This window comes from Leucopleurus acutus (genome assembly GCF_964270905.1).
Source record: "Leucopleurus acutus genome assembly, chromosome: 1".
Taxonomy (NCBI): Eukaryota; Metazoa; Chordata; class Mammalia; order Artiodactyla; family Delphinidae; genus Leucopleurus; species Leucopleurus acutus.
The window spans coordinates 153,659,809-153,687,694 of NC_139142.1; the positions used below are offsets into that span (position 1 = coordinate 153,659,809).

Here is a 27,886-nt window from a genome sequence, read left to right on the forward strand (position 1 = left end):
TTATGGAGGGCATGGAGCTGTCGGGAGAAAAAATGAGTTCATATTTGTAAAGTGTTGAGCACAGTGCCTGCTAGTGCAATATATGAATTTTTGAAAAGTTCTCCCTTTCCTTTTCTTGCTTTTCTTTTTCTTTTATTGATGACCTAGTTGAGGGAAACATTGAGGCACTGTTGAAAACAGAATCCAGATTGTACTGTGAGTGAGATATGAGGAAGCAAAGGTAATAAATGCAGGTGCCTGCCTCAAAACATACTAAGAGGTGGGGAGGACTGACCCAGGCAGGGGGCAGAGTACATGGAAAGGTCTGAAGGTAAGACAAAGTTTGACGCATTTGGGGAACTGCAAAAAGTTCCCGATGCCTGGGCAATGGGAATGGGAAGGCAGTGGGTGGGTATCATTCAGATGGGGTGTGGAAAGTCATGGTAAGGAATTTGAGCTTCATCCTAAGGGCAGTTAAGGGTTTTCGAGCAGGGAGATTGACATCACCAGATTATCAGTCTAGAAGGGTTGCTCTGCAGTATGGAGAAGGGACTGGATGGCAGAGAGATAACCAGGAAGGCGACTCAGTAGGTGGCTGTGCAACAGACCAGGTAGGCATGATGACAGCCCGGACTCAGGCAGTGTCATGAGAACGGAGAGACACAGACAGATAGAGAGTAGAAATGACAGGCCTGGGAGTTGTGCAGATGTGGGAGAGTGAAGGAGATGGAGGAGTCCAGCTTTAGACCAGTTTTCTGCGTGTGGCTGGTTGGGACATTTACTGAGTGAAGGAACACTGTGGATTTGCAATTTTTTGTTAGTATCAATAATTCTGAATATTCTTATTTTAAAAAATGTTTTTTTCTTTTCTTGAATTATATGTTGATATACATTTCCAAAAGTTAAACTGCTGGGATATGAACATTTTTATACCTCTTGATTTTTGTTGACATTCTGCCAAAAGGTTGTTTTGAGTTACCTGGCCACCAGAAGTTGGCTTTTCTTTGCTCATAATTGAGCCAGTTTCACACCAACTTTGTGAACTTTTTTATATTATTTTATTCCCATTTTACAAATTTTATAAATTTGAGATTAATCTCAAATTTATTTTAATTTAGAATTTTTGTTTGTTTGTTTTTGTTTTTTTTGCGGTATGTAGGCCTCTCACTGTTGTGGCCTCTCCCGTTGCGGAGCACAGGCTCCGGACACGCAGGCTCAGCGGCCATGGCTCACGGGCCCAGCCGCTCTGCGGCATGTGGGATCTTCCCGGACTGGGGCACGAACCCGTGTCCCCTGCATTGGCAGGCGGACTCTCAACCACTGCGCCACCCGGGAAGCCCAACAGTATTCAGCCTTTCAATCCATAACTATGGGATAATCTCTTATTTCTTTAGGTCTTCCTTAATTTCTTTCAACCATGTTTTATAGTATAAGTTTTGCACTTCTTTTGGTAGATTTATTCCCAAGTATTTTGGAGTTTTTTATGTTGTTACAAATGGAAGTGTTTTCTTAATTTCTTTTTCTTATTGTTCATTGCCTGTGCATAGAAATACAAATGATTTTTGTATGTTAACTTTGTATCCTACAACCTTTGTAAATTTGTTTATTAGCTCTAGTTTGTGTGTGTATGTGTAATGTTTTCTGCCATACAAAAGTTTTCTTAGTGCTTTCAAGTTTTCAATCTTTTATTACATTTAGATTTTGACTCTGAGAAATATTTCTCTGTATACAGGTTATGGAGGAATTCACTCATTTTTTTTAATGCCTTGTCAAGTTTAATAGGTGACTTTTATTGTTTATTCTTGAGGTTAATAAAGATTAGAGAGTGTTTAAATAAATACTTGCCTATGATTATTAAAGAGATAGCTTTGTGAAGTCAAGATAGCATTGGATTTGAAATCAGAAAACTTGGGTTGGAGTCCAGACTCTTCTGTTTACCATTTGTTTGATAATATAAGTCATTTAGTCTCTAAAAAAAAAAAAAAAGCCTACAAAAGACCCTATCCACTTCACGGAACAGCTCAAAGATTCAAAATGGAAAGTGCTTTGTGAACAACTTGGCATGTTGCCAGTATAAGCTACTTTTATTTATTAACAGTAATTGTTAAACATTTATCAAATCTCCCCTTTTCTTTAGCAAACTTTACCTAAAATACAGAAAGGTATAGCTCTCCAAGGGAGCCCATGCCTAAAAGCCATTTATTAATTACACACAAAGGAAAGGGGTTTTGTTATTTCCCCTCTTGTTTTTTCACTCTTCATTCCTTTGGAGTGAGAGAAACACCCAGGGAGAAAAGACCTTTTATTCTCTGTAGAATGTATAAAAGTTCCAAAGTATTTTAGGAACTAACCCATTAAAATGGAGAAAACTAAAGCCAGCCCCCCAGAACCATCACAGAGGGAAGGCAGCAGTCCCAAGGACTGATGAAAGAGCTGTCATCAGCCCTGTGGGTCCTCTGCAGCAGGGTTCTGTGAGAAAACCACACAAACGTGATTGTTTCTGAAACTCTTCGTGGCAGATTTTGGCACTAGAACCTTATTTTCCTATCCAAAAGAAAAATCCCAGGATTTCATTTGTGTGAGCAATAGCATGTTTGTGGGTGTGTGCCTTCAAGGAGTATACGTTAACACCGCGCTAGCTTGGATTGCTTTTTCACGTCTCTGACACTCGAATCGCATATCTCTTTTCAGTTTTCAGGGCAGCTCTGCCATTCAGTAGTTCCCAAATTTAGAGAAGTTTGATTTGCAAAGTATGATGAAATAATTTATCAGTTACTCTACCTAAGACTTTAAGATCAGAAAATCTGGGTTCAGGTTCCTGCTCTGGGTGAGTTATTGGCCTTGGTCAGGCCTAGGTGGTGGCTGATAGGTGCTCACATGTGACTCCTGGCAGGTGCAGACTATTCAGTAAATGGCAGCACTTCTTATTGGCTCTTGTTAATTGCTGTGTATTTACTATAAAGTGTAATTCATTTATTACAAATAATCAGATGAGTGCTATTTTTAATTTTCAAAATCTCTGACAACACTAGCCTATTTTGTTTAAAATTAGAAAAGATGCAGAATGCAGATATGATTTTATACAGTATAAACCTTTTCTAAGAATGACACAAATCATGGTGCCATACTGCTTCTTTTGAAAAGACATCTGTTTTTTATCATAACGATAATGCTTTTTATAAAAAAACAAATCGAGCCATACAGAAAAATACAGAGAAATGGGCTACGAGTCATCTCAGCCCTCCTCCCCCATCCTAGAAGTACCCAGTGTTGTGACACTTGTTGGGCATTTTTCCTCTGCAGGTGTGCAGATAGCTATAGATTGAGAGACAGAGGGACGAGAAGAAAAAAGAGAAAGAAAGATTGATAAACTTGACAGCATAAAAATGAAAAAGTTCTCTATGACAACATATCACAAAGTTAAGAAATAAATGTCAAGGAGGGGAAAGTATAGAAAGAGTTCTTATAAAATCTAGATGAAAAAGACAACTCAATAGAAATATGGACAAAAAACAGAAACAGACATTTTACTGAAGAGGGAATACAATGGCCAATAACCATCCAAAAATAATCCCTAACCTCACTTGTTATTAAAGAAGTGCAGTTTAACCAAGGAGATGCCAAAAACATTTGGTGCCACTCCATGGTGGCAAGGGTGTGGGGAAGCAGACATCCTCATGTACTGCTGGTAAGACTGGGAATCAGCACCATTTTTGGGGAAAGCAATTGACATTCCCTCTCCAGTTTTATAACACACCGACCCTTTGACCCAGCAATTTCACTTCTAGAAACTTACCTAACAGATAGATGTGCACAAGTGTGCAAAGAAACAGGGTTATTAGCAATAGCAAAAAATTAGAAACACTCTTAAAACCCATTAGTAGGGGACTGGTTATAAAGCTATGATCTATCCACGTGATGGGATACTGTAGAGCCACTAAAGAGAATGAGATGGATGTCTGTGTTCTGAAGAAAGGTGTCCAAAATATATTCTTAATTTTAAAAAGCCAGATGTAGACCAGAATACTCTGTCAGTCAATGACCAATTAAAGACTACATTGTGCTGGGCACAGTGTTAGGCCTGGGACTATGATGGAAGGCTCGGATGTCAGAGGCCCTGCCCTCAAGAAGCAGCCTAGTGAGTGAGACAGAACTTAGTGAAGAATCACACAGATGAATGTAAAACTACCACTGTGAAGTGCACCACAGGGGGAGGTACTGGGTGCTGCGAGAGCTCCCAGGGGGGCAGCCTGAGCTGATGTGGGATCTGATAATGAGACACCCCAAAGGTTGAGGAGAGGGGAACCACTGTGGTGAGAGCCCAGAATGGGTGGCAGGAGATGAAGCTGAGCTGAGAGGGGAACATGGCCAGGCTCTGATCTCTCGTGTGTGTGTGTGTGTGTGTGTGTGTGTGTGTGTGTGTGTATAAGCACATCAGTATTTCTGAGAGGATATGCAGGAAACTGTTGATAGTGGGTAGCTATAAGAAATCAGACTGGAAATGGGGAGAAGAGGGGTTGAGGCTTATAGACACAAAGGACAGGGCATTAAAATTTTTAATTGCTATTCTTTTCTACTACTTAGGATTTTTAAAAAGTTATATGCAGGTACTACTCTTATAATTTAAAAATATAATTAAGTTTTAAGAAAACACACAGAACAAAAAGACAAAAATATAAGGCCCCAACATGTCTATTTTGGTGCTAACTCTTACAGCGAGTAGGGCCTTTTCTCCCCAGCCCTTTGGAGGAGCTAAAATTGACAACTGGAAAGCTGCCACAGAGACTTTCTCTGACTATTAAAAGAAACTGGCTCAGTCTGGGGCCCTCAGAAACCAGTTTTTGAATGCCCTCTGCCCTTGCATCTACTTCCCCCGGGGATTCCCAGCTCCATCGTTTTTGTAGCCAGTGCTCTCCAGCCGCCTCAGTCCCCTATGGTGTGTGTGGCCATGGAAGACTTCCCTACTGGGCAGAGATGGGAGAGGAAAGGAAGTGGCAACCTTGGGCTGCAACATGACCCTGTCTTGAACAAGGATGACAGTCAAAGCCTAAGGGTAGAATGGCCAGCTTTGGCAGAGCTGAGAGAGAAAGCTATGCAGTCTCACAGCTGGTCAGTTATAAGAGAAACACAGCAAGCTCATACCTCATAGTGACAAGTGGACTTGAGCTTCTGTTGAATTAAGGCACAAATTTGAATCAAAGCAGAAACGGAGCCACTTGGTAGAAGGCACTTTAACCTCTGCTCCATCCACCGTCCACTGCCTGACCCCCTCCACGGCGTCTCTCTACAGTCAGTGCTCAGAATTCCATGTGTTGGCAGCTCGCTCTTTCCCTAGCCAGTCTATTTAATTCTGGGCTGAGTCTAATTCTTAGTAACTATTTCTCTGACTCTTAAATAGTTCTTCATTACATTGACTTGAAAATTGCCATTCTGTGACTTCTACCCTCTTGATAACCAGGTGTTAGATGAGAAAAGCATGCAATTTGAAATCACACGCCTTAATTCAAATCCCTGTTCTGCCATTGACCAACTATGTGACCTTCAGACAGTCGATTACTCTCCTCAAGGCTTCATTTTGCCATCCGTAAATTAGGCAGTTAACATCACTCTCACTGGTCATTTTGAGATTAAGCAGAGCTGGTGTATATCGATGTTATTTCCCTCCTTCCCTCGGTCCCTCCCTGTGCTAGCCCTCAGCTTTACAAAGAGATCCTGGCAATTACTATTGTCTTCTCTTTGAGTGTTCTCATCTCCAGGGTAAATAGACCCAGTTTAAGTCCACAAATGTACTTTGAGCTACTTGTGTGCTCTTCACTATGCTATGGGAGAGGAGATTTCCCTCTGAGTCACTGATTCCCCTAATCATTATCAAAGTGGGAAAAAATCTCTCTCTCCCTCCCCACAAGAGCTGGGGTTCCACACTCAGAACCCACCCAGTGTTTTAAGTTGAGTGTTCATGTGGTGGGGTCTGCCTGCATAAATAGAAACATCCTTTTTAGTAGTCATCGAGTTTTCTCTTCAAGAACTGTTACACATTTTACAAATCCAAGGGGACAGGCCCAGTTAGATAAGAGTCTGCCAGCCCTGGCTCTGGCTGTGTCTATTGACAGCTGGGTTGGCACTGAGGAATCCTTGGTTTCCCCCAGAAACACATAAGAGGACCAGAATGCAACAGCTGCTCTGTACCTTGCCAGGGCTTGAGGCAGTTGGTCTTGTGAATGAGTTTTTTTCAATTAATGACCTTACTCCATGTGGGATATTAAAGGTGTTTTTGTTTTTAACCCAGTACGATATGCTAGCAGCTGAAGAGATTTAAGAATATTAAATGTTCCTCCTCAGCCTCAAGATGACAGTTGATAAACATATAACCATAAGATATCAAAAACTTCAAAGGATGGGAGGAGAGATGCAAGCCCTGGGGTGATTAATAAATAACGAGGAGTGGGCGTAGTCAAGCCGCAGATCCCCAGCGGGGCCTAGTACTCGGGCCACTGTATAAAGCCGGAGAGGCAAGCAGGACTCCTGTAATTCTGTTCACCCTAACAACTAGTCCTTAAATGCTCTCAGATGTATGTAACAGGGATATTTATATTATCTTAGCAAACAAAGTGTTGTTCCAGAATTGTGAACAGTGGTTTAGTTTGGAAAGATTGGGTAATCTAATCACTAGCTTTGTCAACTTTCTCAGTACTCACTCCCTCAGGAGGCCTCCTGCATGGTGTGGTACTGTGGTTGTCAAACTGTGTCACCGCCAACACTCATGTTCCAAGGAGGGTCTTTTGGGGGTGGCTGAATGGAAGCAACTGGGTGGGCTTCCCAGGGTCTCTCTACCTGCTTCAGTGAGAGCAGCTCCACACTTACCTGCTTTGTATGTTAGAGAACCATTCTGTTTGGTATATAAGGGGTTCTTTTGCTTTAAAATCAGAAACTTGAAAAGCAGTGGCATCATGATGTTTGCACCCTTTCATAAGTTGCTTTTCCACTCAGTGGTGTGTTTTTGAAATGTTAATACATATAGATAGAGTTCAATCATTGTATGAATAAACCACAATATATTTGTTCCCCTGCTGATGGATGTTTAGATGGTTCCCCATTTTTCACCATCTCAAATAATGCTTCAGTGGAGTTGAGGGCATTTTCCATATAGACACTGATGGGTGGTGCCCTCTAAGCTGGACCAGAAGGGAAGGGACAGCAGGAGGGGTGGATGGCTAGTGAGATGTGGAAAGTGGACAGAGGATGAGAAGCTGCATGGATGTGATAGAGCCAGGATGCCCCAACAGTCAAACAGGGTCTGTGAGCTGCGGGATCCAGAGGTAGCAAAGATTAAGCGATGGTGAGGCCCAGAGCATCATGGGGGACCAGGTGGCTAAGGGTAGGGAGGAAAGTAAGCCTGTCAAAACCCAAGAGGCCAAAGTGTTAGCTGGGTCATTCGCTGGGTGTTTTAGTTTGCTCTTTTAGCTCCACTCTGCATCCCTCACTGTGCCCACTTAAGTACAGTGTCAGTGGGCCGCCTTGCCCTCTGGCTGGGAGGCACACAGCCTTGACCTTGGAAGGAGAGAGCACAGCTTATTTATTCCCTCAGCTCCTCCCAGCAAGGTCAGTGCAGGTGGTCTGCATCCATTCACTGAAAGCTACAGCTCCCTCTCCTATAATTCATCTTTCCAGTTCCAGCAAATGCTCCCTCCCTTGCTCTGCCTGTGATGTTAAAGCAGCCTGTTTGGGGTCCTGCACTCTCTTCCTTAGGTTTCCTCCGTGCAAACTTCTTTTCTTTTATCAACTTCTTTTCCTCTATTCATCTGTTAAACTGTGCCATCTCTTTCTTGCCCAATAGGTGCAGACCAATCTTAGGGATACGGAAATCACTGAAAATGATAACAGGAGGAGGGGTGGAGAGGAAAGTAGTGAGCCGGGTGCTAAAACCTAGTGAGGGGCAGTGTCTGTGAGTTTAGGTAAAATCAAGCTACCCCACATTTTTGTAGTTTGTCTGTAAGCTCCTTTAAAACCAAAAGCCCTGCCTAATCTTTATGTGAATTCCTAGGGTTGGAATAATATCTGGCATGTAGAAAGCATTTAAAAATTAAGATAAGTTGAATTGAATAGGACTGAATTAAATTAAACTGAATTGAATTTTTCTAAATAAATAAGATTGCACATTTTAAACATCATGGGTTCCCTTCTCCACTACCCTCACCCCGCACTCCTGCATATGGTTTTTAGAAACTTTGCGAACATCAAATAACAAATTAGATCAGAGACTGAGTTTCTGAAGTGAATAATGAATATTAAATGTTTGCTTATATTAGCATCTCATACAGCAAAACATTGAATATTTTGTGATATGTTCAGATCTCCATAAGATTTCAGGATCCATTTTCTTGATAATATGAACATTTTTGCTCATGGAAAACTTTGCTTCCTGTTTCCAAGACAAAAGGCAACTTAGAGAACTCTCAGAACATGTTAATAATTCATTTGAAAGTAATTTTGATAGACATGCATATTTTACATTGCCTTGAATTATAATATTAAGTGGAAACAACATATGAAATCTTTTTGAATTTGAATTTGAGTTTTAATCAATCTAAAATACTGTGTGTAAAATGTCTTTGTAACAAGATGAGTTAAATCTTTTCTGGCATCAGAGGGTGCTCTCTTCAAAAGTGGATTCTAGAGATAGTTAACCCAGGGAAAAGACAAAGTAAACATGATCCATTTGCATTTGGGGTGGGGCAAGCTTTTCCTCTCTTTTTTCCTTTCCCTGGTGAGCACTGAACATTTGATCCTTTCACTCTAACACTGTGTCCTATTTGAAAAGCATTTCCAGTCAGAACTTCAGGCCAAATCGAGGATAATGACCAATTTGCGGTTTTCCAAAATTAAGTATTCAATTTATCTAGATCCTGTAATACAGGGGTCTCCAACCCCCCGGGGCGCAGACCGGTACCGGTCCGGGGCCTGTTAGGAACAGGGCCGCACAGCAGGAGATGAGCGGCAAGCAAGGGAAGATTCATTTGCCACCTCCCCATCGCTGGCATTACCGCCTGAACCATGCCCCCCCACCCCCCACCCCCACCCCACCCCTTGTCCGTGGAAAAATTGTCTTCCACGAAACCGGTCCCTGGTGTTAAAAATGTTGGGGACCATTGCTGTAATAAGAAAAGTCATTTTAAAACAAAGGATATTGTTAGCATTTACAAATATGAAATCCTGATTGTTCTAACACAGCAATAAAAGTTATTACCAGCAATCTTGATTTGGAGTAGCCCCTATCATAAAAAGTCTAGATCTAGTAACTAGTGGATTTTAACATATGACAAATGAGGGGACAGTTTAGAGTCTACCCTGCTTATCATCTCAGAAATGTATTAAGCTGGTCATCAGAGGAGCAAGTCTCTATGGCTTTGCTGTCTCACTGCTTGGTCTGGACTAGAAGGTTCTAGTGGTATGGCTTTATCTAGTCTAAGATTTAGGCTGTTACTTTTCATTTCTTTTTCATTTGTGATATCGATTTAAATATTTTTGACAATTTTCATTATCCTCATTTTATAGATGAAAAAACTGAGGTTGCTGAGTGGGTGATTTGCCCAAGGTACCTCACAGCTAATAAAGGATGGAGATAAGATTCTGACCCTGATGCTCTGCCTTCAGATTTGCTGTTTCTACCATGTCATGAATGCTGACATTCCTCCTGCCCTGGTGCACACTGCCCAAAGCACCCCGATTCTTTCAACCTCCAGGAGCTATGACTAATCCATGGGATTATTTACTTGTTTGTTTGCTTAATATCTTTTTACTTGAAGGGATGTAGTTTGTATTTTATTTGAAAGGATTATTTTTATTTTATGTTCATAGATCATACGGTGGTTTTTTCCTCTTAAAGAATTTTTAAATGGGCTTCATTTTCAAGGAACTGAGCTGTTTCCTGTGTTCGGACAGCTCCTGTGGTCCAGTTCGCCGAGGTTATAGGCAAATGAGCTTGGCGGACCAGGCATGGGGGTTGGGTCGGGGTTTCTGTGGGTGAGGCTGCTGACACTGGGGGTAGGTCCCCCTCTCTGGGCTGACCAGTGGGTAGGGTTCTGTGCTTGCCCACTTCCCCTACAGCACAGGCACTTTTTAATCTATCTCCTTCCTCCTGGAAACCCTCCCCCCTCTTCTGCTGACACTGCACTCATGGGAGCATAGACTTTTAAATTATTTACTTAGAAATAAGCCCTGGCCACAGCATCGAGCTATCTGGACTCAGCGTCCAGGGCTTGGTGCTTTCTCAACTACACAATGCTTTTGAAACCGAGCTCTCCCAAGAGTTGATTGTGCTTCCACATAAATCATATTGTTTAGCTTGCTAGAAATTTCCTTGGCTTTCTGCTTATCGTTCCAAGAATAGTTAGTTCCCTGCTGCTGCTGCCAAGCATGTAAACAAATGTGTGTCTTCTTTCCATGATGACAGGCGCGTCTCATCGTCCTGAGCAGAAACCCCTCTCAAGAGGAGGCAGCCGTGTCCGCACACTCCGTCGCCTGTGCTGCTGTCGCTTCTGGAAGGCCTGAGCACCATGGTGAGAGCGAGAGCAAGCCTTCCGTGGGGGACAGCGAGGCCTGCTCCCTGCCTGTCCCATGTGCGTCGGTGTCTGTGGGCTAGCTGCCTTTGGGATGGATGAACAGGTGGATGGAGCTGGGACAGACCCTTCAGAGAGTCTTCTCTGTTAGCTTCACTAGAGTCCAGAGTCCTTTGGTTTCTATCTTTTTTCAGCCTTCCTCTAATCTTTTACTCTCAAATACAGCAAATCTTTATCCAAACATAGCTATCAGAGCCCCAGAGAGTTTGTGCTGGGCTTACAGGGAAATCTACTGGACTTTCAAAGGTGATCTATTTTTAAAGGTTGTGGAGCTACTGTGGCAACGGATCTGACCTGCTGGAACTCCGGCCTCCAGACTCTCACAGGGCTGAGCTTTCAATCAGGATGAACTTACACGGCTTCAGGATTCCAAAAGGAAGTTGTCATTTATGAGTCATATAGTTTTTCTTAGCCCCACATAATAGGTAGAGCAGTGAGCTTGGGAGTTCTTTAATCCCCCATCCTGGGCTCAGAGCATACAATATGCCTCTATTGATGGAGAACATGCATTCTAGTGACTTTCTTTGTTGTTGGTCAGAATATTCATAAACAGAGTATAACTCATAAAGAAGACAAGAGGTGTATTCCAAGATGTCAGCTAAAAATACTTATGCATTGTAGGAAAATAAGGTCCAGTGTGCCATCAATTTGAAAATCAGTATCTGGAAGGCTTGAGGTTGAGGTTCAGGGAGTAGGAGCTGGGCTAAGATGAGGAGGCTGGTGGGGGGAGAAGATGAAGGAGGAGCCTCAGTGAGCAGCCTGGTCTGCAGAGGTCCCTGGGCCAGGCAGGGGCTCCTGTTCAGGGAGGAGCTGAGGAAGGGGATACCAGTATTTATCTTTCTGTCCATCCCACCTTAAAGATCCTTCATTCTGGTCTCCCGGAGCTTTGAGCACCTTCTCAGAGCTGGAGGATAGAGAAAGCAGGCGACCTTCCTTACCTTAACTCCCTAGAACACTCCATACATAGCAATCAACTTCAAAACCTTCAAAGAGCCAACATTTTAACCAGTTTATTGGTGGTTAAAATTCCTTTAATAGGGGAAAAGAACCTTCCATGCCACAAGTATTAATAGGATACTTAAAATGCAAACATGATGGAAACCCCTAGATTAGCAGGAGTCACTAATCTAAATGTCTATAGGAACCAAGTAAGCAATGTGAGTGAAGCGAGTAGTCATTAGAAAACAGTAGCAGCAGCAAGCATAATTATAAATGGCAGCTAACTGTTGGCTGTAATCTGAGAGATGCAATAGGGAGTGGTGAGGACTGTGGCAAACTGGAGAGGCCCGTCCCCTGTCGAAAGTGAGCAGCTGTTATTCAGCTCCAGCCCATTACTGGCATGTGGAAAGCAAGCTTGTATTAGCAGGTCTGTTTTTTCAAGAGAAGGCAGAAATCTGAATTTTTATGTGAAATCAATGCATAGTTGATGGTCACCAAGTCAAATATGTTTCAGGCTCTGAGGGATGCAAAACAAGTGTGAGGGCTAGATCCCTAACTTCTGACCTGGGAAGCATGAGTATAATAAGTGGTTGTCAGGTCCTTCCTGTTTTTCTTGGGGGGCTCATGGGTTGAGAACTGGAAGTTTCTGAGCATTTAAACTGCTGGGGTGTGGAGGAGGGGGTCTACTCCCAGAGAACACCAAGCAACTACAGGAGGCTAAGACCAGAGACCATCTTTGCCTAGAGGGATTCTGGTTTGCCAGCATCTCAGCTAGTGCTCAGTGTACACACCTGATGAATGTATGGATTAGGTGGGGAACAATAGAAATCGTGTCCCTAAAATACTTGTTTCTTGTAGCTGCAAAGTTAGACCATTCTGCTTTGTGTAATTATAGAATCAGAAACAATCCAATTATGTATTTTTTTCTAAGTTTTCCAGTCTAAATATGGTGTTGGTATAGCCTCCCCTGTAAATAGAGAATGCCACTAATACCTACTTGATACAGATAATTAGGTCTGTGAAAATTTAATGACCTCACACAGTAATAATAGCGAATTCTTACATAGTACATACTGTCATGGTTCTAACCATGTTATATTTATTAACTCAGTTAATCCTCACCACAGCTCTGTGAGTTTGGTACAAGTGTTCCCAGTTTTCAGATGGAGAAACTAAGGCACAGAGGGTTAGGTAATTTCCCAAGAGCCATAGCCAGGGAGTGGTAGACTTGAACCTAGGCTCTTGACCTCCATGCTATATTATAAGGACTGGCACTGCACATGCCCTTTTCCCTTCTTTCCCCTCCCAAAGAGTGTGTGGCTTTGGGGAGAGAAAGGGACTTGAGAAGAGCAACGGTGGCCCAAGGAAACCAGTTTGAGTGCCGTCTGGGAAGGGGCCAGCCCAGGATCGTGCACAGGCTCTCAGCCCCCCATTCTGCCCCGTGTCTCTTTGGCAGCTCAGACTGTTTGGTGACCTGTACCCAGAAAGCCTACTTGCCAGTCAGTATCTGAAGGGGGAGGAGAATGAATAGGGAAGGATAAGAAAAAAACTTCCCCCAAGAGCAGGGAGTTAGACAGTTGCAACTGGCTTTGCAGATTAGGAAGGGGGTCGCTTCTGCCTGAGGCCTGGAGGATCGATTGCTTGAAACATATTGACTCACAGAGGGCTCAGGAACCCGAACCAGCAGGAATCATAACAACAATCATACTAGCAATGATGACAACAGCAGTAGCAGGGGTCGAGCGCCCGTTGTATGCAGGTGCCGGCACTCTCACAAACATGCCCATTTAATCCTAACAAGCCTCGGAGGCAAGATGACCTCCCATTTTACAAAGGAGCTAACACAGCCAGCTCTCCATACCACCAGCACCATCAGTCAATATCCTCTCTACTCATTGCTCTACCCAAGAGGGACAAAGCCCCAGTCAGTGTAAGGATGCTCCCTTCTCAGACTCAGCTTCCACTAATCAGAAGACACTGGAAATGTCTATCACCTTGACACCAACAGGAAGAGAGTTTACTGAAGGCTTGAAGGCGAGTCAACACTAAGTGAGGAGGCTGGGCAGAGAAGCTGTCGGATCAAAACAGATGCTTGTGCAGAGGCAGCATGAAGCCCTGGAGCAGGGGCAGAGAGGCACACCAGCCCTTGCCCCTAAGGCCTCAAGCCAACCATTGAAATGGGCACATCAGAAAAGAATCAAAGCAAAGAGAAACCACAGACTATTCCTACTGTGTTAACAAGCTTGAATGTGCTGCCGTGGGAATCTTTGTTCTCTTGGTGACAAACATGGGGAAGACTGTGAACAATGAGCTGTCCGGCTGGCATTTTAAGATAGTTTGTTCCGGCTCTTATCTGCTAAGCTCAGTGGCCTGGGCCCAGAGGGTACAGCCGTGTTCCATGCATGGACTCAGCTTCCCTGAAAAAGCAGGAAGGAGCGGGGTCCTCCACAGCCAGGAGCTGCAGTGGCAGTGGGCAGGCGCCTTCCCACCGTCTTTCAGGGGGCCTGGTTTTCATGTCCCTGCTGTCCCCTCACACACAGCCAATGCGGTAATGAGAGAAGCCCACCCAGGGCTGAGGTTTCTCCAGGCCTCTGCTACCTCCTGGAAGGGGAAAGGAAAGGCAGGAATTTGGAATTTATCTTTGTCTGACAACTAAGGGGGGGACCAGCCTCCCCACCCTAGCTCTCACCCAGGCAGGACTCTCTGGCCTGGACTTTGGTCATTTGTGGTTCAGAAGTGCCAGCCAGATCTCCTGGGAGCAAATCTGCACGTTCCACTGAGTGCCAAGGGATCCACGTGCACGGGGATCTCAACTCTGCTCTCCTATGCTTAAACTAGTCTGTGCCAAGTACAGTTTGTTTGTTTTTTAAAGAATCGTTAATAGGAAAAATTTCTCATCTAGGGATTCTCCATAGCCTACTTGCTAAATGTCCATTGAAGGCATTGCCCTCGGACAAACAAAACGCCACTGGCCAAGAAGCCAGTGTGTTTCAGGCTCCACAATCAAACTAATCCCTTTGCTCTGTGCCTTCCTGTATTCCTTATGCAGACAAAACTGCCTTAGAAGTCACGAAGGATTGTGATTGCATAAGGGCTCCCAATTCAGGCTTGTAGAATGTCACTAACCTGAGCCTGGCCAGCTTCCCAGAGCAGCCATAGACAAACTTGGTATTAACAGCTCTCCCAACCCTGCTAAGTCTCCAGGCATTGGCCTTGTGTTTATAACTCTTCTCCTAAAGGATATTAAAATGAAATGGGCTGAAGCCAAGTACATTTCAGTGTAAACCTTTGAGAGGCAGAGCCCGCTGAGCACGGGTGGCCTTGTTTGGAAGTGGCCCCATCTGTGGCGTGGGCTCCAGCAGGCCAGGGAGCTCTGTAGGTTCCAGAGACAGCAGAAGGGAATGGGCTATGCCCCTGCCCGCCTTGGGGCAGGGGGTGGGATCCCTGGCTATATGGACAGACTCATGGGCATGAAGTGCATTCCCAAGATATAACTCCCTATGCACGGATACGTATGTCTTCTGGGCCCCCACTTGTCCTGGCCTCTCCCCTCCTTTTATACAGTAGACACGAAATATGTAAGTATCTGAAGGTAGGCTCTGCATCTCCATGGAGTCACCTCTTTTTTACCCCCCGCGATCACCGCTTTTCTCAGCTCTTCCCCTGTGGCCTGTTCCTCAGCTTGCCCCATGCTGGGCCCTGCCCCACCCGCAGCCTACTCCCTGCTCATGGGGTTACTGATGCTCCTTGAGCCCCATGTGTCTCAGAGAGACTGGAAATCAGACAGACGCACCCAGCTCCAGTGGGCTCCTGACAGGTAATGTGGCCACCTGGGAGCAGCCACGGTAAGGTGGTCTTCACCTTCCTGTGGCCCTCCTTGACTGCCTGTGCTGCCTCTGTCGCCCACCTCCAACCTGAGGCCTCCAAGTGGGGCTTGTAGTACAGGCCTGCAGTGGGAATGAGTGTAAGCTGCTGCTGGCCACACCCACCCACCTCTCCCTTCCTCCTCACTATTCCCCTCTCCCTCTCTCTTCCTCCTCGGCCTGCCCACCCACCTCAAGTCCTGTGTGTTCTGAGAGACGCTTCCTCAGCTCCTACTCAGGGCCCACTTCTTATTACAAAATGCCCAGCCAGCCTGAGCCTGGTGCCTGAGCTCCCCAAGCAGATGTCAGCTTCCATCCTGCTCAGTGCTCCACAGGCCAGGTGGGAAGGGGAAGCAGCAGAGAGAGAGTGGTGGGTGAGGCCAGAGAAGAAAAGGGAAGCCTCTTACCCTGTTTTCCACCATCGTTAGTAGGACCCCCTCTCAGAAACCTCTGGAAGGCACCTTAAAGCACATCCCATGTAGAGGACTGGAGTCCAAGGTGTGTCCAGCGTCACGCTGGCAATTAGAGACAAAGCAAGGCCTTAGACAGAGGCCAGGCGCTGCCTACCTGACCACACTCCAGAGCCAGAGAGGTCGTGGATCTGAGGGTGCTCTGTCCGCAGAGGTCCAGGGAGCCTGGAAGCCCCAAAGGTGGGGGCAGGTGTGGGCTGCAGGGGTTGGCAGCTCTTGAGACCAGCAGAGGAGTAGAAGGTGTGGCCTTTTCCACCCCAAGTCTGTGCTGTTGGTCTCTGTTCACAGAGGGACAACCTGTGGCAGAACTGAAACCTCACTGAGCTTTGCTTACAAACTGCCTTTCATCTTTGTGTCTGAGAACAAAGTCTGCGGCTTTATCCCTCTGCTAGGGAGGATGATGGGCTCTCTGATAACCACTATTATGAGGCTCTGGTGTTTCACTTTTGTGCTGGATAATAATTTATGTTCAGAACTTCTCAGAAACGCCTAAGTTATTTATACCCTGACTTGGCTTCAAAACATATTATTAGGGCAGCTTATGGAAATGACATATACTTCACCAAGACAAGCAACTGTGGCAATAGGCCTGAGGCGCTGGGCACCTGATCACTACTGGGTGGCCCCAAGTGGGACTCTGGGTGGTGTTGGGGGTGGAGGGAAGTCCTGATCAGCTTCCTGGTGGTGAGGACATTCAAGGCAGGCAGTCCCTATGGTGACTGAGCCCAGACCAGGCCTGTGGGCACCAGGCACTATGCAGACACTTCATGCACACTTTGCTGTGTGAGCCTCACCCAGCCTGCCGCCATCTTGGTCACCTTACTCTACTGATGCAAACCTGCCCCCAGAGATGGCCATGGACTTCCAGGGACCACACAGCTCAGGAGCAGCAGGTCTACTGCTCCCGGATGCCCTGTCCAGGCCCTATGAAAACATTCCTCTTGAAGGTGGCCTCCAGTGTGGACCACTGAGGGCCACGCAATGAGGAGTCAGCCTGTCCGGGGCTTCGTCTGTCCTCAGGCTACTCTGTGACCCCCACAAGGCTGGCGGGCAGCCTCAGGGCAGCTGCCTGTGCAAAAGCCCCAGGCAGTTCCCAGCAGGGTCTAAATGGGTTCAATCCATTTGTTCGCTGGATGATAGCGCTCCTCTGGGTTAATGCCAGGATAGGATTTGAGACTTTCCATATTCAAATTCCCTGGAGTCCTTAATGCTTTTGCAGTTAGTGCAGAGTACAGTTTCTGAAGACTTACAAAAGATAATTGTCACATTGTACACACAGGCCTCCCTCATAATGAGAGCTGTCCTCACTGTTCCAACTCTTGCCTTGGGACAGCCTCAAGAAAATGAGCCCAGGGTCACTGGAATTTATTTTAATTAAAAGCCTCCTGACCTCCTGGGTGCCAAATCGTAACCCCACATTCCTCTTGCTCTTTGAATGGAGCCCTGTTTTCTTTTGCCTGTATATGAACATACAGATGGAATAGAGTTTGAAGGGGCCTCCAGGAGACATTAAGCCACCTTGCCTGCTGGGCCACACTTACCCCCTCACCCTAACTCACAGACAGCCCCAACATTCTGCGGGAATGAAAATGGGAGAAGATTCATGGCCTTGGAACACTTGTGCCACTAGGGCTCAGATTTACAAGCTAAGTCATGCTCCTGTGCTTTAGAAAATGACCTCATCTCTTGCCGACGCCACCAGCATCAGGTTGCCGAGGCTCTTTGTGAACCCACACCCAACTTCAGGCACAAGGTCTGTGACAAGAAGTGGCATCCCACCCCAGGGGCTGTGACCTCCTGTCCCTCTGGAAACCCCACTGTCACTTGTGTCAGGTGGACCTCCTGGGGGATGCCCACTCCCAGGAGAACCAGCTCTGCTTCTTAGGGAGTCATTCCTTAGCTGTAATAATAGGACAAATTTGCTCTCCCCTCGAAGACTAATCATGGGATTCATAGTTCAGAAAGCTAATTTAGGGGGCTGGGGGATGGGGGAAAATAAGTCAGGGTCTTGCAATAAAAGAGCTTTCCTATATCCCAGGTAAAAATAAAAGTGGTTTCAAATTTACAGACAGGGAAGATGCTCACAGTGTATGCCCTGGACATTTCACTGTTCCCGAGCCCTAGGCTCTTCTCATATATAAGGGTCCTGACATGATGCCTGACATGTGGTCCGCTTGTATGTGACAATAGCTGTCAGAGACCCCCCCTCCCTGGCCTTGCCCCCCGGTGACTAGAGACCTCCCAGGAACAGAAATGGAAGAAACTTGGACCTTTTGAGAAGCTGAGGACTCTGAAACGGGGAAAGGGGAGCAGCAACCTTAGGAGCTGACCCCAGAGGGCAGATTCCCAGTCAGGGCCTGTCTCTGACGTCTCACCACAAAGCCTTGCTTTTTTCCACTTCAGTAGCCATGTAACCTTAGTTTGAGTAATAAATTCCTTCCTTCCCCCAACCCCTTCCGTCCTCCCTCACTTCCAGTCCCTCTTCCAGAGATCCAAATATGCTAACAAGCATCCTCTTTGGAAAATGTGACTAGGCCTCCCTGAGTTAGAGGTTTGAGCCATTTACACACTAGTATGAGTTAGGCCAAGGAGCTTCCTTTCTCCCAGCATCCTGTGAGATCAGGTACACAATGGAAAGGGGCATCTGGCACTAAGCTCTATGGGACCAGCCGAAATGGGGTGGTTTTTTCGGGGGAGGGGGTGTTGGTCAGCATGTGACTGCCAGGGGAAGGAATACTAAGAGGTGGGAGAACTTTACCAGAGAGGGGCTGGAAAGGGACAAAGCGCAGCTATGTCCACCTGTGTCTGAGAGTCCAGCTCCTTACCCAGGAAAGGAGGGAAATGCTTCCCATCCCTTTTGATCTCTTCCTTTTTCTGAGCCTGGCACCACTTCTTCTGCAAAAGCCCAGGGTCAGAAACTCAGTTCTTACCTGTTCAGTCCCAACTCCTTCCTATGCCCTTTACAACTACAGGTCTTCAAAGCAAGGGCTCATCTCTGGGGAATGAGGCTGAGACTCGGAAAAGCTTCTACTCTTCAAGAAGGGCTCAGTTACATTCTTTGGTTAATTCCCAATTAGACAGAAAATTAAAATATCAACAGTACTCCATTCCTGAATAGACTTGTTAATTTTTAGACATGGAACATACATCTCTGTAATGCTTTTAGAATCAACAAAATAAGTGCCACATCATCCCCACATTTGCTGTCATCAGATTATCAAAGCGACCAAAGTTAATACATAGTCTGAACATTTAATCTGTAATGTTTTCTCCCATGAGCCAGCAAGGACTAAAGAGATGTAACACTTTTCATGTACAGTAGTAAAATTTTCTCCTACCAAGAAAAAATTTGAGTAATACTCTAGAAATCCATCAGCTGGTCTGGCAGTGGATAGACCCCCATTGAAAGAGTGGAGCAGGAACTCCAGTTCAATAGACTCCTGTCTAGTCACAAAGTCTGGGGCCAGTCAGCACCGAGACCTCTCTGAAAGGCAGCACCTCCCAGCCTAATTCTCGCTTCTATCTGGCAACTGCCTAGATCCTAAGCAAAGTAAATCTTGCAGATAAATGAAACTTACTTGTTTTCACACCTAAGTTTTCTTTAGGTTGCCTGGATTTGACAGACACATTTGCCAAGTGTTTACTTCTCTCCTTTCTACAACAGATCACATGGGGTGTGCTTGAATCGTTTCTGGAGACCCACCGTGCTCATTGTGAATTTCAGGGCTGGAGCTCTTGAGGTGTACAGAGCCGTTTATCCGCACATGATCCCAGGCTTCTGTGCCTTTTGACCACTCTGTCTGTTTTCCAAGTGTTCCTGTCCTCTCCATGTCCATCTCTGCTTCCAGTGTGCCTGCTGGTCAGCCTAGTATGGATGAGGGAGGCCCATAGCCACAGTGATCGAAACTGTCCCTGAAACTAAAATGGTTAACAGTTACTGAGCACTGACTAGGTGTCAGGCACGTCATCAGTTGTGTGTGCATTAACCCATTTACTCCTTACAACAACCCTATAATGGAGGCGCTAGCCTAAAGGTTCCTCTTTGAGGTGAAAAAGCCGAGGCCAACAATGGAGGCGCACAGCCAGAAGGCGGCAGCGCTGGAGCCTGACGCAGGCAGCCCCTGACCTGCAGAGCCTGCCCTCCTTCCCACTCACTGCCGCCTCCAGAAGTGACCACAGTCTGCGCAGGCCGGCCCCTTCCTTGCTCCTCCATGAATTCTGGAGCCCTGCGTTCATGGAGGCCTCTTTGGAAGCACCTGGCATTCACATCACAGTCTGAGAAAAACTAATTTGAGGGCCCACTCTTTGGAAGAATATCCAAATAGATAACACACTGTCCTGTCTAATCAAGAGAAATGGGGAGAAGGCACAAAAACAATATTAGAGGTGAGAAAGAGAAAATAATCAAATACAGAGGAAGTCTAAAGAAGCCAAAGAAAACATCTGATCTTTTTGCTCATGTGTATTTGTGCTACACAGTACATATGAGATGTCCAAATGGAAATGTTAAGTAGACCATTGTATGTATGGTTCACAATCGTCCCCAACAAACTTTACGTACTGTCATGTGTCCCCGTGAGGTTGTCTCCAGCAGGCACTTCAGGGGGGAGGGGGGAGGTGTCCCACATCCCTGAGGGAGGAAGACAATCACATTTCCCTCTGCTAGAGCAGGGGTCAGCAAACTTACGGTCCACACGCTAATGCAGCTCCCCACCCATGTTTGTAAACAGTTTTCTTGGCACACAGCCAAGCTCCATTTCACATGTCACCTCTGGCTGTTTTTTTGCTGCAGTAGAGACCATTTAGTCCTCAAAGCCTAAAATATTTACCATCTGGTCCTTTACGGAATAAGTTTGCTACCCCTGTGCTGGAGTCCTATAATTTTTCCACTTTCAGGCTAGTTTCTACTTTATACACATTCTTTTTCTTATATTCTTTTCCATTATGGTTTATCACAGGATATTGAATATAGTTCCCTGTGCTATACAGTAGGACCTGTTGTTTATCCATCCTCTATATAATAGTTTACATCTGCTAACTCCAAACTCCCAGTCCTTCCCTCCCCCACCCCCAGTCCCCTTGGCAACCACAGGTCTCTTCTCTACGTCTGTGAGTCTGTTTATAATTCATAGATAGGTTCATTTGTGCTATATTTTAGATTCCACATATAAGTGATATCATATGGTATTTGTCTTTCTCTTTCTGACTTATTTCACTTAGTATGATAATCTCTAGTTGCATCCATGTTGCTGCAAACAGCATTATTTCATTCTTTTTTATGGCTGAGTAATATTCCATTGTATATATGTACCACATCTTCTTTATCCATTCATCTGTCAGTGGACATTTAGGTTGTTTACATGTTTTGGCTACTGTGAATAGTGCTGCTGTGAACATACCAATGCATGTATCTTTTTGAATTATAGTTTTGTCTGGGTATATGCCCTGGAGTGGGATTGCTAGATCTTATGGTAATTCTATATTTAGTTTTACCTAAGTAAAAACAGTTTGGAGACAGAGCTTGCTAGGAATGCATATTTCTCTTTACGAAATGTCTCAACAGAATTCATTAATAAATGCTAATAGCTTCTTTTCAAAAGACATCTTAAGATTTTGTACTTATTCTATCGAAGAAATGGTCTGACTTCTTAGTATCATCCACATAAAATGAAAATGAACTATGTTTAAGACTTAGAGGAAACAAGGTAAGTGGGCTTTTCTTTTTTCCTAAGTGGTCCACAGTTTCCACCATCTGCCAGGCCCTCTGATGTTTTTTTCCGAAGAAAGAAATAACCCTGGGGGATCCTAGATGCTTCTTGCCTTCTACAGCTTTCCCAACATCCTCTCCTCCACCAGTGTTTTTTTGAGCTTGGCAAGACTCAGCAAAATAAATTAATATGAAAAGGTGGAAAAGAATTAAGTGCTAGAAGTTTCTACACTGAGTAACAGTGAGGAACCTCCACACTGTTTTCCATAGTGGCTGCACCGACTTGCATTACCACCAACAGTGTAAGAGGGCTCCCTTTTCTCCACACCCTTTCCAGCATTTGTTATTTGTAGACTTTTTAACAATGGCCATTCTGACTGGTGTGAAGTGATACCTCTTTGTAGTTTTGGCTTGCATTTCTCTAATAATTAGTGATGTTGAGCATCTTTTCATGTGCCTACTGGACGTCTGTATGTCTTCTTTGGAGAAATGTCTATTAAGGTCTTCTGCCCATTTTTCTATGGGGTTGTTTGGATTTTTGTTGTTGAGTTGTATGAGTTATTTGTATATTTTGGAGATTAAGCCCTTAGTTTCTACTTTATTGGTTCAGAATTTCCAAACCAAGGGAATTCCCTGGCTGTCCAGTGGTTAGGACTCTGTGCTTTCACTGCCATGGGCCTGGGTTCAGTCCCTGGTCGGGGAACTAAGATCCCACAAGCTTTGCAGCACAGCAGGAAGGAAGGGAGGGAGGGAGGGAGGGTGGGAAAGAAGGAAAAAAGGAAAGAAGGGAAGGAGGGAGGGAGGGAGGGAGGGAGGGAGAGGGATGTAGAACAATTTAAAACAAAAAACAAAAAAAGAACTTCCAAATCATGTAGGTGGTGCAGATTCAGCCCGCAAACATGTGCCTGCCTCACTTGCAGTGTCCCAGTTTCTTTCAGATGCTCTTTTTCTAGCCATGGCCTCTGGAGGGACAGCCTTGAGGCTTCTCCTTGGACCAGCGCAATTGTTCTTATCTCAACTTTAGGGATTCCTGGCTATATTGGTTTTCTTTTGCTGCATAGCAAATTATGGTTGTTTAAACACCCAGTTTAAGCTCACAGTTCTGTCAGTCAGAAGTCTAGCATGGTAAGGCTGGCGTCTCTGCTCAGGCTAAAATCAAGTTGTCAGCCAGCTACATTCTCATCTGGATCATGGAGTCCTTTTCTAAGCTCATCCCTGTTATTATCAGGATTCAGTTCTTTGTGGTTGCAGGACTGAACTCTCCATTTTCCTGCTAACTGTTGACCTCTCTCAGCTCCTATGGGCCACTCTTGAGTCCTTGTACCATGGTCCCCTCCATCTCAGCAATGGAGAACCTCCTTTTCAAATCCCTTTCATGCTTCGAATCTCTCTGCCTTCCTTTTCTGCCTCCAACTGAAGAAAACTCTGCTTTTAAAGGGCCGGTGTCATTAGGTTATGCCCAAGGGGTAATCTTGCTTTCTCACAGTCAACTGTGCCATATAACATAATCTTATGACAGGAGTAATATCTCAGCATATTTATAAGTTCCACCCATAATCAAAGAGGAGGGCATAATCAAGGTTGAGGGTCATTTGGGGACATCCTAGAAATCTGCCTATAACACTGGATTTTTGCAGGGAGCCCCATTCCAGCTTCCTACCACACAGAGGCCTCAGGCTTCATCTCCAGCCCTACTCAGGCTTATCAAACCCCATCTTGGAATACAGTACACATTTTTCCTAATCCCCTCGTGGACCATTCAGCTTTAGCTCCCCTTCCCTGCTTTGGCTTTTAGTTTCCTCTTCATTTTCCATACCTGAGATTTTCCTTTTTTTGCTTTCAAGATTTGCAAATATTTCAAATATTTTTGTTATATTATAACCAGTATGCTTAAGTGTTTGGAATGGTTGAGGTTTTTCCTTCAGCAGCGTGTCAGCCATATTTTCCAGAATTTTAGGGTTATCAAGCAACATTCCAAGATTACAGAGTCCGCTGAAGTCAGTGGATCCTTGGAGTCCTAACCCCAGTGAGGAGTGACCAAAGTTTTACAAAGAATTAATGGTTAATCAATCTGAAAATTTAACAATGTGTCAGGTCTAGGGGATAGTTTCCCTGTTTGCATTAACTTTGCTTACTGTATCACTGGGAAAGGGAAGATGTATGAAAACCAACGAAAATAAATTGCAGTATCTTTCTGAGAACTAGACCCTGTCTAATAAAACAGTCAGATTAATTGACAAAAGACAGTTTCCTTAACTGGGTTATCTTGTCCAATTACTTATTATTTTCATATCATTCACCATGACTAAACACATAGTTATTCTGTTTCCATTTCAAATCTGCAAGCTGTTTTCAAAATTGTTGTTGTGATGCTTTTCTTCAGATGTGGCTGAGCAGTATTTTCAAGATAGCATGGCTAATCTTAAGGATGCTGAAGGGATAGGAAAAGCCAAATTTCTTTCAATTCAAGATGATTATTGCCATTTTCTACAAGTCACTGGACAAAAAGAGGTAAGTGAGTTTGGACCACAGCTGACTAGTTATTTACCTGGGCGACCCAGTTGATATCCAAAGGGCTACTCCTGCACTCTGAAAGCATTAAGCATCTACCATGTGCAAGGCATGTGCCAGGCTCCACAGAGAGAGGGATAAATAAAGCCAGGCAGCCACTCTTGGGCAGCTCCCAGATATTCACTCTCGGGAAACAAAAAAGTTCATGAGAATGTAGATGCCATGTCCACCTGCAGAGTATCTTAAAGGACTAGAAACCTTGAGAACCCACTGGACAGACTCTGCTTACCGCAGCCTGTGGTTCTGGCTGGCATAGAGGGTGGAAGTTAGTGTGTCTAATTCCTCTCTTACTATCTTAGCTAATGGGTGAAATTTGCATATCTAATAAGAACTACACAGTGCAGAAGTTACGGCTCACTGTCCGTTGAACCATACAGGCATGTTTTCCATGGCTTGTAAAAATGGAACCAGACCCAGAATTTATATTCATTGGTACTTAAACCCTTGGGAACTTATTCCATAAAAAGCCTAACAACTACCAGATACCCACATGCTTCATTTATACAGATATTTTTTTCAACTCTAACCTGTCAATGGGACCTCCCTGGTGGTCCAGTGGTAAAGAATCCGCCTTCCAATGCATGGGACATGGGTTCGATTCCTGGTCAGGGAACTAAGATCCCACATGCCGTGGGGCAACAAAGCCTGCACACCACAACTACTGAGTTTGCGCGGCTCAACAAGAGAGCCCACATGCCGCAAACTACAGAGCCCACGCACCCTGGAGCCCGTGTGCCACAACTAGAGAGAGAAAACCTGCATGCTACAACTAGAGAGAAGCCCACGCGCCGCAATGAAAGATGCCGCATGCCACAACTAAGACCCGACGCAGCCAAATAAATAAATACTTTTTAAAAAACAAAAAACCTCTAACCTGTCAAGGCAAGTCCTTGAGATGAAAACCTTTTTATTTCCTCTGCTATTATGTAGACCTTCTCCCCGACAGCTCTCTCCTAACCCTTAATCCTTCACCCTTCTCTCAGTTGATGTGAGCTTAAGGAACATAGGTTTTTAATCTAGATGCACGAATGTTCGTCAGGCCAAAGTCGGGCTACAGTAACCATAACAAATGGAGTTTCCATATTTTTCTGGATCACCCAACCAAGTAGAGAGGGGCCTTCCAGTGGCCTCAGATTCCAGAACATCTCTAGAAGTTCTATGTGGAGTGCTCAGGGCAGAAATCTGAGGGGAATTCTGCCCCCATCATGCCTCACCCCTTCCAGCTCATCAGTCATTTTTACCTTCAAAATGCCCCTTGAATCCATCCATTGGTTGCCATCTCCACCTCTGTCAGTCATCATCTCCCAACTGGACCTCTCTAACAAACTCTGGCTCCCCAGCTGCTGCTTCCACTCTTGCCCTTTTCTAATCCACTCTGAATAAGGAAACCATGTTGATCTTTGCAAAAAGCACATCTGATCAGTGGACTCCCATTTGTAAAATACTACACTGGCTCCTCAGAGGCCTTAAGATAAGCCAGAATCCCACATTGCCCACAATACCTTGCACGTTATGGATTCTGCTGACATTTCCAGTCTCATTTTTGCCCCCTCCCCTGATCTGTGTTCCAGCCACAGTGGCCTTTTCTAATCCCCGCTTCTGGGCAGCATCAGCTTTTGTCTCCTGCTCTTGGAAGGTTCTTCCTCATTGATCTCCTGGCTAATGCAGATCCATCCTTCAGGACTCACCAGCTTGCCCGATTTCCCTCCCTCAGGCTTCATTAGATTCTCTCCACTATTCTTCATCATAGAATCCTGTCTGATATAATTATATAACAGAGTAATGTATTACAATAATATATTGTGGACAGTTACTGTCTCTCCCTGACTAGACCAAATTCCATGACAGCAGGGACTCTCTTATTCGTGGTGAGGGAGCGTTGAGCCAATGGGTGGATGGATGCTTGGCTATGGGCTGTCTGACTGCTCTGGCTGCCACAGGGCATCCACCCTTTTCCCCATTCCTGTCTGGCTTCCTGCCCTGGTGTCTGTCATCACAGCTGCCACACCTCACTGCCCTTGCCCAAGTCACCCAAATCAGTGGCATCGATCTAAAGATGTACCTCACTTCCTGAAGCCTCCCCTGGAGATTTTAGCAAACTGGCTCTTTTCATTCTACAGCCCCTGCCAGCCCTTCTGGTGCCCTTATAAGAATAGACAAAGCTGCTTCTTCCTCAGGTGGGTGCAGTCCGTGCCAGGGCACATTGCTTAGAGAAAAGAACACGGGCCGGACTTCAGCCCTCCTCATTCTCCTGCCAGGCACCCTTGTGCGTGACACAATCTGTCCAACCAAATGTGTCACCTTGTGTTATGCTCACTCTTGGTTACAGACCTCACTGTGGGTTCCAGCAGGAGCTGGCCAATGGGGCCGGGCCCAAGGACGGCCCCAGGCACGAGCACAAGGATGTGCTCAGACCACCTCAGATGTGTCACAGCCTACATGTGGGCTAGGACCCTTTGCCAACAGGAAGGTGATCCTTGGGAAGGAAAATGCCTTTTAAGGTAAAATGTAAGTGAAGTTTACTTTGCCACAGGTTAAAAGATACTCTGTGTTAAGATACTCTTCTAGTTGTGCTGCTCTGCTGCTCAGGAAGCTTCTCTGACTTCTTATTCCCCATAAGAAAATCTAAACTCCTCAGCCTCGCATGAAGGTCTCCATCACCAGCCCAGCCCGTGACTCCTGCCTCATCTCCCTCTGCTCCTCTTCCTACTTTCTCTGCTATAGTCAAATTAGTCCCCTCACTGGCCTTGAATGTGCCGTGTGCTTCCCCCAGCTCCCACTGTGCTCCCAGGTTCCCATGCCCTCTTCTTGGTCCACCTAAATCCTATTTATTCTTCACTTCTCTCCATTAAGCTTTTCTAACTCTCAGAGACTATCACTGTCTCTTTCCTTTAAACCCATATCCATGTGGCATCTCTTCCATTGCCATCTTGACTTGCCATTCAAGTTCATGCACATCTATCTCTAGTTTCCCCAATCAGGCTGTAAATGGCGTCGAGAGCTTCATTTAGGAAAAGGTGTCTGGCTCTTCTTTCCATCATTGGCTCCTCCAAGCCTGACAACCAATTTTCATGGAAGAATTGCCAAACCCAACAGTTGCATCACAGACACTGGGAAGGGACACGACAGGCTTTAGCATCAGGCAAGACCCATACCAAGGTGGGTCACACACTTCACAATTTACAGTTTCTCTTCCCCAGCAGTGATTTATCTTTCCATCTGAGAAATTGTTTCTGCCTTAACAGTGCCTTTTACCGTGGTTCCCTGATCCCACCCCCAGCACCTAATTCATATTCTTGCCAATAAACTGAGTAAAGGCCTTGCAAACTCCTCTATCTGGGGAGCGCCAGCAGGATGCCTTCAGGGCTATGCGGTGGGCAAGGCTCCTTCACTGGTTCCTGCTTTATTCGGCTCTATTTTTCTTTTAAGGTCCACTTATTTCTCCCATATATTTTTTTTAAAGATTTCCTTGATGTGGACCACCCCCAAAGTCCTCAATGAATTTGTTACAGTATTGACCCTGTTCCGTGCCTTGGCTTTTGGCCATGAGGCATGTGGGATCCCAGCTCCCCGACCAGAGATTGAACCCGCACCCCCACACGCACTGGAAGGCGACGTCCCAACCACTGGACCAACAGCGAAGTCCCTATTCGGCTCTTATATTGGGCGTTTGTGATCTCTACCTGTAATCATGCTTTTATGTAGAAGATCGTAGAAGAATTTCAGGAGAAACATGGGAGA

The 27,886-nt window shown here is 45.3% G+C and overlaps 1 protein-coding gene across 1 annotated transcript in view; it reads left to right on the forward strand.

The window, feature by feature from the left end:
* The window catches only part of TTC23 (tetratricopeptide repeat domain 23), a 78,630-nt gene that overhangs the window by 33,785 nt on the left and 16,959 nt on the right, over positions 1-27,886 (forward strand). The window contains exons 6-7 of the mRNA XM_082833949.1: positions 10,430-10,535; positions 23,958-24,085. Coding sequence (XP_082690075.1) covers positions 10,430-10,535; positions 23,958-24,085 — 234 coding nt within the window. The remainder of the gene's footprint in view (positions 1-10,429; positions 10,536-23,957; positions 24,086-27,886) is intronic.